Source organism: Chionomys nivalis, chromosome 14 (assembly GCF_950005125.1).
Source record: "Chionomys nivalis chromosome 14, mChiNiv1.1, whole genome shotgun sequence".
Lineage (NCBI taxonomy): Eukaryota > Metazoa > Chordata > Mammalia > Rodentia > Cricetidae > Chionomys > Chionomys nivalis.
Window position 1 is genome coordinate 40,463,467 of NC_080099.1, and position 13,279 is coordinate 40,476,745.

The window sequence follows — 13,279 nt, forward strand, 5'->3', positions numbered from 1 at the left end:
GCACAGAGAAACCCTGTCTCAAAAAAGAAAGACAAAACAAAACAAAAGAATATGTATTTCTCTTTTAGAGGACCTGGGTTTGATTCCCAACACCCACATGGTAATCACCACTGCAACTCTAGTTCCAGGGTATTCAACTCCTATTTCTGGTCTCTGCAGGTACCACAAGATGTGCACGCACGCACGCACACACACACACACATATATGTACACACAAAACTCACAAGCATAAAATATTTAAGTAAACAAATAAATGTGGCAGAAAATGGCAACCTTTTTTTCTGGTATTATCAAAGCATCTTTAGTCTCAATACTTGACAAGCATAATTCTGAGTAAGAGACTACGAAGCCCAGTCTGGTGGCCTACACCTTTAATCTAGGGGCCGGCACATGTCTGTGAGTTCAACACCAGCCTGGTCTACATAGTGAGTTCTAGGACAGCCAGGGCTATTTAGAGACCCTGCTCAAAAGACAAAACAAATCAAAAAAGAATATGAAGTTTCTAGTCAGAAACAGGTAAAACATCCAGTTACTGGGTTAAACAAACCCAAGTACCTTTGACATAATTTAGTATTCAGACTAAAAGACAAATACAGAATTGAGCAGTTTTTGATGAAACACATTTTAGGGAGATTGAAACAAGTTATCAATATCTAGCCCATGCTAGCCTGGATCTCACAATGCAGCCCAAGCTGGCCTCAAACTTGTATCTGTCCTCCTGTTTCACTACTAGATTTATAGGCATGTACCACATACTTCCTTCTAGATCTCAGGAAACACATTTCAATGTAATAATGCTAAAAATTAGGGTGAATAGTTTAAAAAGTAGAACACTCTAGGAAAGGTGATCACAGTTTAAAGAGCTGTTTAATATAAATAAATAACAGTGTATGGTAGACTCATACACTGAATACAAATACATACTACATTCAAAGGAATAAGAAGAGCATTCAAACCTATTATCTCCCAATATGTGCCAATAAAGTGGGCTATCAAGGAAATCATCAGTCTGAAAAACTAAGTTACACTACATGAAAGATGAAAGAAACAAAGACATTTGGGGGTCTTGTGCTGAAACTATTCAGACCTTTCTGAAGTCTTACTCATCCCTTTAACACAGCAACTCCTACTACATAATTTTCAAAGATTCACAATAACACAATAGCATGGTATGATACTTAAGCTAGTAGTAGCCCAAGAGACTTTCCAGAACTGTATCACAGAAACAGCCTAAGACCCTTTTTCCTACCCTAGGTCATCCCCTTTTCCTACTAAAATGATTTTCCCTTCCTGTATCCATGAGTAGTATGCAACAACAGTACACAAAGCCTTAGTACTTTTACAGAACCAAGTGCATATATTCTGCTTGACCACTGATACAGCATAGCTTAGAAAAAAATTTTAAATTTTTTTGCATCTATAACTATATTAAACATGTATATTTCCCAGAAAAAGATGGGTTTCTGTTGAAAAGGTTACAAAAGTTACTAATATATATCTTAGATTATTACATTGGACTGGAAATGGTGGCACATGCTCCAGGGCTCTGTAGGTGGAGGCAGGACAGGAATACAAGATCAGAGGTCAAATTCAGTTTAGCTATAAGAAACATTGTTTCAAAAACAAACAACTATCATTCCAGAAGCAGAAGAGGCAGAAAGATGAAGAGGCAGAGGAGAGAGGAGAAGCAGAGGAAAAAGGGAGAGAAAGTGGAAAGTGAGGTGGGGCAGAGGAGAAAGAGAAGTGGGGAGAGAGGGAGAGATGAAGAAGCAGAGGAGAGGCGGAGAGAAGTAAGAGGGGCCAAGTGGCAGAAACAGGTGGATCTCTGAGTTACAGGCCAGCCTAGTCTACATAGTGAGTTCCAGGCCAATTAAGGTTACACAGAAGAACTTGCCTAAAAACAACAAACAAATAAATTGATTAAAAAAAAAAAAAACTAACACTAAAATGCAAATCTGCAAGGCAACTAAATGCTCCACTCAAGAGAAGGGCTAAGTGAGATGGCTCAGTGGGTAACAGCCTTTGCTGCCAAGTTTGATGAGCTGAGTTCAATGCCCATACATATAACACACATACATACAATGTACACACAAGAACAAGATTAATTTTTAAAACATTTTAAAAGATTAGGCAGAGAACCCTCCTTGGGAAGTAAAACTAGGCTGTAACTCCATGCAAGTAAAATATATTTCATATCACATATACTTTTCTAACATATATCTGCAAGACAAATTAATATGTTACAAGTCTCAACCTTTAACTGTAATAACAATCAACAAAAGAAAATTTCAAAAACTGTGTTACCAATATAAGAACTCATTAAAATTCATATCCTATACAATATAAGACATTTTTAATAAACTTTAAGTCATCTTAGAAAACAAGATCAATTACACAACAGACCTGTTGATGCAGTCCTGAAGTCCCAGCTATCTGAGATGCTGAGGCAGAGGGATTATAATTTCAAGGCCTTCCTGGAATACAGAGTGAACTAACAGCCTAGGCAACTTAATGAAACCCTATCTCAAAATAAAACTAAAAAGTTGTGGCTATAGCTCAGTGGTGATTACCTAAGTTCAAATCCCCAGCATTATAAAAGAAAAGAGAGAAAAAAATAAATCAGAATTTTTACTAGAAAAGGCTAACAAAAATACTGACCTACAAACATCTACAAAGCCCTCAAATTTCAATTCTTTTCTCTTTTGATGAATTCTCTATTTGTAGACATTACTATCTGTACAGCTAAGGCACCAGCTTCAAATTTCAGACATATGCTAATCCCAGATGAAAAAGTAAAGGTCCTACCTTTGATACTACTAAAAAGTCATTACATTTTTTGCTTCACGAAGAAGACAAAGTCTAGTAGACCTCCTTCCACTTGGACAAAATCTACATTTTTGTTAACACGGGCCTGATTTTAGCTTCTTAGTGTGATCTCTGTTTCAGAGATAAGACCACTAATAAATAAAGTGTTAATGAATCATAGGGAAAAGGCTGCTTACTCCTAATGTGTATTAACAGTCACCAATAATCATATTTACTAAAAATTAGACAGAAGAAACAAAGGTAAACACTGAAAAGACTTAAACACTAAAAAAATCAGTTTATTATAGAGACAACATTATTTCTAACCAAATAGTAATAATAGTCAGGGAAACCACTCTGACTATCAGAGATATAGGAAATATTGGCATGCACAGTGATGGCTATAAAAGTATTGCATAAATATGAAAGTGCTTTCCCGATGTAATGTCAATTAGAAATTAAGCTAGAAAATTTCACAGTGAGTGCTTACAGCTACAAAGTTCCTTCATAAAAAAGAAACTGAAAATAAACACTGATAATTTTATTTTCTATAGTGCACTAATAAAGGTTTCACCTCTTACTACCCTCACATTGGGGATTAAGTTTCAACACATGAACTCTGGGTGACATTAAAACATCAAGAGTGTAATACTTTCCTCTCACTTTACCCACAACCCTTTTTTGAGACAGGGTTTCGCCACACAGCCATCATGCTGGCCTTAAACTCCCAAGTGCTGGGATTAAAAGAGTGCACAACACCTCGCTCATCCTAGTCTTTGTTGGTTGTTTTTTGTTTTTGAGAAAGGTTTCACTATGTAACCCTGACTGTCCTGGAACTCACTATGAAGAACAGGCTGTCCTGGAACTTACAAGAGATGCCCCTGCCTGTGTCTCCTAAAATGGTGGGATTAAAGGCACCACTATGCCTGGTTTCATCTTACCTTTTCTTTCTTTCTTTCTTTCTTTCTTTCTTTCTTTCTTTCTTTCTTTCTTTCTTTCTTTATCTTACTCTTAATTAGGAGTTTTCACGAAAGTATATATGGAAGAGATACCCTCCAGATTTGTTTTGTTTTTGTTTGTGATAATATGCATGACCATACACATCCATCAGTTCCAAATGCAATTTTGATATCTGAAACATAGATCCTAGCTACCACCAGTTAAATATAGCCACAAAGTTAAATTAGCAAAAAACAAATCTTTTTAATGCTGGGACTCAAACCCAAGGCCCTCTGCATTACTCTATCACTAAGCTGCACTCCCAGTCCAAACTTAATTTTCTAATTGTTAAGCAATCGAAATATACATATAAGGCTGTTCATTTGCTTCAACATTTACTATTAATTAAATATCAACTCTTTTTTGATTTTTCAAGACAGGGTTTCTCTGTGTAACCCTGGCTGTCCTGGATCTTGCTCTGCTGACCAAACTGGCCTCGAACTCAGAGATTTGCCTGCCTCTCATCACCACTTAGTAGCACCCAAGTCTCTTGTTTGATGACTTTGATTATTCTGAGTAAGACAGACCTTGCTCTTCAAGTCACATGACTATGAAAAAAATTACAGAACAGAATCACATATGGTACAAAAAGACATGCAATAACTATGAAAGCAACAACACCGCAAAAGAATGAGAGAACACAGTGATAGGAAACTCAGGGCTATAAAAGCAACTTCTGGCTTCTAGCCTGTAGTTATTAAGCCAGGAAGAATGAAGTCCGAGATATTTAGGAAGCAGAACAAGAATATAAGATCAAGTATGCTCTTACTTGGTACACCAAAATATGTCAACAAGTCATCTGGAAAATAACCCGTTCTCTAAGCCGGTGAACATCATCTTAAACAAGTCTCATGCCATGCTATAGGCACAAGAATTCTGTGAAGCCACTAGAGTACCTTAAAAAATTAGGAATACTTCTCCATCCCAAGAATAGTGTCCCAAATACTCATTACACCCTACTAGTTTATTTACCAGAAGATCAGGCCTAGTGACCAATAGCTCATGTTTCTTCTCACTTGAGGAATACAGTGATAACTAGTCAGAGTTTAATGTCCTAAGAATTGCCAGTCTACTCCAGGATGTAAACCATGCCTGCCATGACTAATGAATCAATAAATAGGAAATAATGAAATAATCCTACTCTTGCAGCTTTTGCTACCCTTTCCATCATACGCCAAAATAACATATTTCCTATTATAGTTTGAAGACTCTGAAATTGCCCGAACTCACAGAAACTACACGCCAAGTCCATTACTTTCACTAGCAACTCCTATTCTTTATTTTTAGGATTTATTTATTTATTATGCATACAGTGTTCTGCCTGCATGTATGCCTAAGCACCAGAAGAGGGCACCAGATCTCATTATAGATGGTTGTGAGCCACCATGTAGTTGCTGGGAATTGAACTCAGGACCTCAGGAAAAGCAGCCAGTGCTCTTAACTGCTGAGCCATTTCTCCAGACCCTACAATTCTTTGTAAGTAAAGAAAAATAAGGATCCCATATAAGATCTGTTAGTCTAGTCTGTCTGTGACTTTTTGACCTGATTTCCTCCCCTTTTAGTGTACTGCCATCAAAATGGTGGCAATGGTCTTTCTCCAGCAAGCTAAGGGAGGTAAAGGGTTATCCCTTCCAGGGTGGGAAAGATAGCTCAGCAGGTAAGAACACTGGCTGCTCTTCTACAGGACCCTAGATGGCTCACAAGCATCTCTAACTCCAATTCCAGGAGACCTAATACCTCTTGGACAAACACACTCTGCACAAGACACAGAGTGCACAGATATGCATGTAGGCAAAACACCCATAAAATAAAAATCTTTTTAAAAAAAAGTACAACAGAATTCATGTACTCAGCCATAGCCTGATTCCAACCTGCAAGTACATTATCTCAAAGCCTGACAACTGCTCTGAAATGCTATGTTGTAATAACACGTCAATCTGCCGTGAAAAGTGTTCTTGAGTCTAGAATATGAAATAAGTAAATTTACAAACACAACCCACATTAGCATATCACTTATTATGCTTTTAGACTATCTAGACAAAAAGTAGTCAGCCATGACAGTGTACCAAGAATGAAAATCTATACGGCATTTGCACTTACTATTTTTTAATCAACAGCTCTTTCTAAAAACAATACTATAAGTTAAAAATAAAACTTTCATAGGAGAGACACATTCTTAAAGTCTAATTAGTGATGTTAAGTCTTTTTTTCTTATTTAGCTTATGTTTATATGATGGAGACCAAACTCAGGGCTTAACAAACATACATTAAAAAGTATATGCTATAAAGTTTAGCATATAACACCAGCCTAAGTCTTTTTCTTTTCTAATCTTCAATGAGTAACTTTAATCCCAGTACCAAGGAGGTCAAGGCAATAGGATTTTCAGGAGTTTGAGGCCAGTGTGGGTACAAAAGCCAGGCCAGTCAGAGCTACAAGCTACACAGAAAAATACTATTTCAAAACAAAAAACAGAGGCTGGAGAGCTGGCTCAGTAGTTAAGAGCACTGGCTGCTCTTCCTGAGGTCCTGAGTTCAATTCCCAGCAACCACATGGTGGCTCACAACCATCTGTAATGAGATCTAGCACCCTCCTCTGGTGTGCAGGCATACAGGGAGGCAGAATGTTGTATACTTAATAAATAAACAAATCTTAAAAAAAAAAGAATGATGTGTGTTTCAATTTGACTTGAAAAAAACAACACAAAACAAGTTTTAACACTAAGTTCAAGTAATCTTTTGTTTGGTTGGTGTTCTTCTTTTGAGACAAGGTCTCCGTTACACAGTCCTAGCTAGCCTGGAAATCATGGCAATCTCTTGCCTCAGCCTCTTACAAGTGCACAATGCCATGCCCAGCTTTCAAGTATTCGTTTGTTTTTTTGAAGATTTATCCTTATTATATTTTTAATTATTTGTAGGTGTATGTCTGTATTTTGTTATGTACGTGTGAGTGCAGATACCTTCAGATGCCAGAGATGTTGAATCCTCTGGAGCCAAGTTACAGACTGAACTACTTTACATGGGTTCTGGAAAACAAATTCAGGTCCTTTGGAAGAGCAGTAAATACTCTTAAGCACTGAGCCATCTCTCAAGCTCTCATTCATTTTAAAGTATAATTTTCGATCAAGATCACAGAATAATTAAAATTGTCAGTTCATAAAAAAAAAAAAAACCCTAACAAAAACATCACTAGCAAGAAAGATGACATTCCTACACTAATGTTTACCTTAATAAAAAGAAAAGAACTGGTCAGGGACTAAAGAGATGGCTCAGTGGTTAAGAGCATTGCCTGCTCTTCCAAAGGTCCTGAGTTCAATTCCCAGCAACCACATGGTGGCTCACAACCATCTGCAATGAAGTCTGGTGCCCTCTTCTGGCCTTCAGGCATACACACAGACAGAATATTGTATACATAATAAATAAATAAATATTAAAAAAAGAAAAGAACTAGTCAGTGATTGTGCAGGTCTTTAATCCCAGCACTCAAGAGGCAAAAGCAGGCAGATCCCTGTAAATTGGAGACCAGCCTGGTCTACAGAGTTCAAGGACAGCACGGGCTGTGAAGAGAAACCCTATCTTGAAGAAGAAAAAAAAAAGTACTAGCTAGGGCTATTACTACCCAGTAATACATTTTTAGGGTGCTTAAAAAAAGAAAAACTAAATTAAACCAGGCTGTGGTGGTGTATGCCTTTAATCCCTGCACACCAGAGGTAGAGACAGGTGGATCTTTGCGAGTTCAAGGCCAGTCTGGTCTACAAGAGCTTGAGAGCTACAGCAAAACCTCTCGAAAAACAAAAACAAACAAACAACAACAACAACAACAAAACTAAAAAGAAGCTATAATGCTAAAAGTTGTTACTATCTACCCGAGACATAAAACATACATTTAATACTTTCAAATTTTAAAAAGACAGTAAACAAGATCTCTACTAACAAAGAGAATGAGAGCTTATCAGGGAAAATTGAGGAGAAAATAAAAGATGGGCTGGTCTGGCCCTGGGTTCAATTCTACAATGCAAGAAAAGACAACATTGAAGCACAATTATTAAAAACTCAAGTGACAGAAATTGGGGTTCAACCTGAAGGTCAGAAAAGCAAAACAGCCAGTCACTGGCTCTACCTCAGTCTGAAATGGAAATCCTGCCTCCAGGAATCTTAGAATGAGACTGAGAGCTGTCTCTCCTGTTTTATAATCCTCTCTAGTTCTGGGATTAAGGGCGTGCAGCACTACTACCTGGTTTCTATGGCAAACTAGTGTGGCTACTGGGATTAAAGGTGTGTGTCATTACTGCCTGGTCAGTAAGGCTGGTCAATGTGGCTGTTTTACTTTTCTGATCTTCAAGAAAGCTTTATTTGTTAAAATACAAAAGAGCCAGGCGGTGGTGGTGCATGCCTTTAATTCCAGCACTTGGGAGGCAGAGGCAGGCGGATCTCTGGGAGTTCGAGGCCAGCCTGGTCTACAAGAGCTAGTTCTGGGACAGGCACCAAAAAGCTAAAGAGAAACCCTGTCTTGAAAAAACCAAAAAAAAAAAAAACAAAACAAAAAAAAATATACAAATGAAATGCTACTACACAAAAGGCATTCAAAACAGACCTTTCAAGAGCTGGTAAGAAAAATAAACAGGTGGAACAGGTGGTAGCACAAGCACTCAAGGGGCAGAGGCAGGTGGATCTCTGTGAGTTCAAGGCCAGCCTGGTCTACAGAGCCAGTTTCAGGACAGGCTCCATGGAGAAATACTGTCTCAAAAAACCAAAAAAGAAAAATATAACTAATTTTTAAAAACATATAGATTTTCCCGCCTTTTTTAGTTCTTTTCACATACAGTATAATTGAATAGTTCTATCTTATTCCCAAATTGCACATCATAATCCATTTCCATCTTAGTGCCCTAAAACTTTCCACTGTAGAAAAGGGATGCAAATATTCTACCAAACTTCCGAGTATGCCCAGAAGTCATTTTCATTCTAACTGGACGACCGTTCATCTAAACCTGAGAAGCCCTTACAGCACAATTATTTACTCATTCATTTGTCCCTATGCTCTATTCATTCACTCCCAGAAGGCAAATAACAAACTAGACATCCAAACACCCCTTTACCATCCTGCCTCCATAGATGACCCTCCCTCCTGAGGTGCCTTCTCACCCCCACCCCGCCCCCAAAAACAAAGTAGCAAAACAAAAACAAAAAGTTAGTTTACCAAGTTTCTTGGGGGGAAGAGGGTGATGGTGAGGAAATAACAGATGAGGAGAGCAAGCTGACAATGTCCCCAACAGCCTCAACTTTACGGTACCTCCACACCTGTGGGGCTACTTCCCAGTTCCAGCCCCTGAAAACCTTTTTTCTTTCTTTTCTTTTCTTTTCTTTTTAACTAGGGTAATCTGATTTCATGATTCAAGGCCCGCCTTTTTCCTCCTCGAACCATCCTGGGGGGGGGGGGGTAGGCAAAAACAGTAATGGGGAAGAGGGAGGGAGGGAAGGAGGGAGAGAGAGAGAAAGAGAAAGAGAGAGAGCGAGAGCGAGAGGGGGAGAGAGAGGGAGAGAGAGCGAGAGAGCGAGAGCGAGAGAGAGAGAGAGAGAGAGAGAGAGAGAGAGAGAGAGCAGGAAATGCTCTTGTTCCCTCCCATTCGGTTTCCCATGCTCTCTTCAAAGACTCTCTCCTGCCTTCCATCCTTTCCTCCCCAGAAGGCCGAGGGAGGCAGAGACTAGCTACACCCGAGGATCCCCAAACTCTAAACACAACCTTTACTTTCTTAAAAGTTAAAAAACGAGAAGTTGATGATGTCCCTGCTGTCCCTGTCAAGCCTCTCAGTGGTATGTCCACAATTGACACTCCTCAAAACGTCTTGAGAGGACAGGTCTCTCATTCCCCTGGTCCCTCACCCGTCACCCTATGCCCCAATTACAGCGGCCCTGTCATCTTTCCGAAATGTTTACAAGATCCTTATTTATTCGTGGGCCCCTTTTATTTTCCTAATACCTGGATCTTTTAAAAAAAAAAGAAGAAGAAGAAGAAGAAGCTTCAACTCTACCCACTTCAACCTCATCATCCATACTATTAACTAATCAGTCCTTCAACCCTCAATCAGACATAAAAATCTCGACTCTTCCCCCAACATCCTGCGGTATCTAAAAAATAATCAATTCTGCCATCAACTCCTCAGGAACACCTTAAAATCCCTCAGTATCCTTGCTCTCATCCTCACGAGCTTCCCAGTAATTTAACAAAACCCCTCCATGCCCGCACATTCACTTCAGCCCTCGGTCGTTCAGCCCCTTCCCTGTTCTCACCCCTAGGCGCTCACCCCTAACGACGGCTAAGCTTCAGGACCCCCGGCACCCCGAGAAGGCCCTCGACACCGGGCTCCCGGACACTGTTTGCAAAGTCCTGCAGCCGGCTCTGCCGTCCCGCACCTCAGCTCACACATTTAAAAATCCCTCGACAGCCGCGCCACCCGCCCCTGCTCCCAGGTCGGCGTCCTTCAGTCTCCCGCCGGCCTGCAGCCCGGGCCGGCTCCCCGGGTACTCGGGGAACCCCCGCCGCCCGTGCCCGGCCCCTTCCCTCCTCACCTCACAACACCGTGGACGAGTACCAGGCGGGCGGCCCGGACTCCCGCCTCCCCTCCCCCACGCCCCCGCGGGTCCCCAACGCCCATGCCGCCGGCCCGGCGCGGCCCGGCGCACTCACATCGGCTCCAGTAACTTGGCCAGCCAGGACTTGAGGGCATCCACATCCTCTATGAGCATGGTGCAGGGAAGGCGGGCTCGGGCCGCCGCTCCTCCCAAGGCCCGCCGCGGGTCTCCGCTCGCCGCCGCCTCACGTTCCCTCACAGCTCCGGGTGCCCTGACCCACCGGGCATCTTAGAGACTTCACCTACTCCCTGGGCCGGGGCCTAACAGGAACTAACCCAAGAGCCCCAGTCAACCTAGCCAGGAGGCTCCAGTAGGCGGGAGATAATGTGGAGTGACGGGTGTACGCACCAATAGGCGAGAGAGGGCCGCGCGCGGCCGGCCAATTGTAAGACTCTCCCGCCCCGCCCGCCGGCCGTATCCAGTGAGGGCGGAGGGACCTAGCAAGGTAGGTGGAGAGTTCAGTGAACTCCCGGTGCAAGATGGTATCTTGGAGAAGGTGCTGTGCCTCTTAAAGGGTCCGCGGCGCCTTTTTTTGACCACGCCGCCATCCACGCCCGGAATACCGGTGTCTGCTGCTAGCAGTGCCTGGGGGAACCCGGAGAGCCCCTATTCCAGCTTCCTTCCGCTCGTCTTTTTTTTTTTCCTGGAAACTCACTCCGGTGTCCCGAAATGACTCAGCTGTAGTAAATCTGCAGCACAACGTGCAATGCGTTCACGTTGGACACATTGCAAAGAAGCAAGATCTTGCTAATTTTTTTCTTCCTTTCACACTCATTTTGATGACCGGCGCTCATGCTTCTGTTTTTGTTGTTGTTGTTGTGTGTTTTGGTTTTTGGTTTGTTTTTTTGGTTTGTGGGTTTTTTTTTTCTGCTAAGCTTCAGTTACACAGAAAAAATCTCCCTCCCTCCCTCCCTCCCTCCCTCCCTCCCTCCCTCCCTCCCTCCCTCTCTCTCTCTCTCTCTCTCTCTCTCTCTCTCTCTCTCTCTCTCTCTCTCCTCCCTCTCCCCGTCTTTCTCCCTCTCCCTCCCTCTGTTGTTTGTTTTGAGACGGGATTTTTCTGTATAGCTCTGGCTGTCCTGGAACTCTTTCTGCAGACCAGGCTGGCCACTAACTAATATACTTGCCTGCCTCTGCCTCCTGAGTAATGGGACTAAAAACATGCACTACTACACCAGCGCTAGAAAAAAAAAAAAAATCTCTCCTCTCTCCCTCTCCCTCTCTGTTTTTTCGGGGAGAATTTTGATTAACAAACAAAGTTTAAAAAAATAATGGCAAGCCGGGCGGTGGTGGCGCACGCCTTTAATCCCAGCACTTGGGAGGCAGAGGCAGGCGGATCTCTGGGAGTTCGAGGCCAGCCTGGTCTACAAGAGCTAGTTCCAGGACAGGAACCAAAAAGCTACGGAGAAACCCTGTCTCGAAAAATCAAAAAAAAGAAAAAGGAAAAAAAAGAAAAAGAAAAAGAATGGCAAAGCGGGGATTTGAGAAACCGTCTCAACAAACAAATAAATAATTGCGAAGGAAAGTTGAAATTGCCAAGATAGACTACTGAGTTTTTATTAAATGGGAAATTCCTGTTGGTGTTCTTAAGTTAGTGGCTTGTCACTGGTGTTAAAAGGCCCTATTCATGGCTGGAGAGATGGCTCAGAGGTTAAGAGCACTGTTTGCTCTTCCAAAGGTCCGGAGTTCAATTACCAGCAACCACATGGTGGCTCACAACCATCTGTAATGAGATCTGGTTCCCTCTTCTGGCCCACAGGCAGGCAAACCTCTGTATACTTGATAAATTAATAAATAAATAAATAAATAAATAAATAAATAAATAAATAAATGGTTTATTCAGTAACAAACATGGAGACCCTGTTATGTACTTACACTAAACCATTAGCGTCCAATGAAGGGAAATACCTAATGAGCACATATTTCACAGAAAAGAGGTGGATCAACACAAAATAAGCCATTGCACTAAATAGACCGTATATAGAACAGGTACTGGCTCGCCTGCTCTCTGTGAGGGGGCCAGATGATAGTCAACATTACTGGTTATGTGAACTTTGAGGTCATTGTGGCAACTACTCAACATGGCATGAGCCAGGCCGTAGATGATCACATGTAAGCAAGTGATCGTGGCCGTGCTCCAGGAGCAGGAAAGTTTTATTGAATAAAAATGCCAATACCATGTAAATTTTTGCATCATAACGTATTATTTTTCTTGACTTTTGAGACAGGGTCTTGTTATGTAGCCCAACATGGAACCGGCCTAAGACTCGTCTCTATTCTCCAGGCTCTGCCAAAATAAGTAAATAAATAAATGAATAAATAAATAAATTGTACCTGATGTTATTAGGTATCATTATGTCATTTTGAAACACAATCTGGTTTTGTTACTCCACTTTGCTCCCTCCTGTCTCCGATTCCCCAGCCTGTCCCTTTACCCTTCTACCTTCTACCCCTAGTAAGCCGCATGTCACAGGAGTTTCACCAGTGTTCTGTTACCCTCGCCCTTTCCTCCACGTGGTGACCCCCCCCCCCACTTCCTGGTGTCAGGACCTCCCTCACACCCAGACAGATCCACGTATGTAAACACTAAAAGCTGGGGTCTGAATATGAGAAAAAACATGCAGTCTTTATTTTTTCAGAACTTGCTTGCCTCACTTAATATGATAATGCACAGACCCATCCACTTTCCTGCAAATTTCACAATTTTATTTGTCTTTACGGCTGATAAAATTCCCATTGTGAGCACATTTTCATTATCCATTCGCCTGTTTGTGGACTTCTAGGTTATTTCCTTTCGTAAAATATTACTCTTTTCATTTGTTTCAATCCCTTGAAAAACTGTAACTGG

General features: G+C 41.5%; 1 protein-coding gene across 2 annotated transcripts in view; it reads right to left on the reverse strand.

Annotated features, from left to right (window-relative positions):
• The window catches only part of Rbm27 (RNA binding motif protein 27), a 73,684-nt gene extending 62,974 nt beyond the window's left edge, over positions 1 to 10,710 (reverse strand). For both annotated transcript variants that reach the window (XM_057788707.1, XM_057788705.1), the window contains exon 1: positions 10,490 to 10,710. In XM_057788707.1, the coding sequence (XP_057644690.1) occupies positions 10,490 to 10,548 (59 nt within the window). In that variant the 5' untranslated portion in view covers positions 10,549 to 10,710. The remainder of the gene's footprint in view (positions 1 to 10,489) is intronic.
• Positions 10,711 to 13,279: the final 2,569 nt, after the last annotated feature.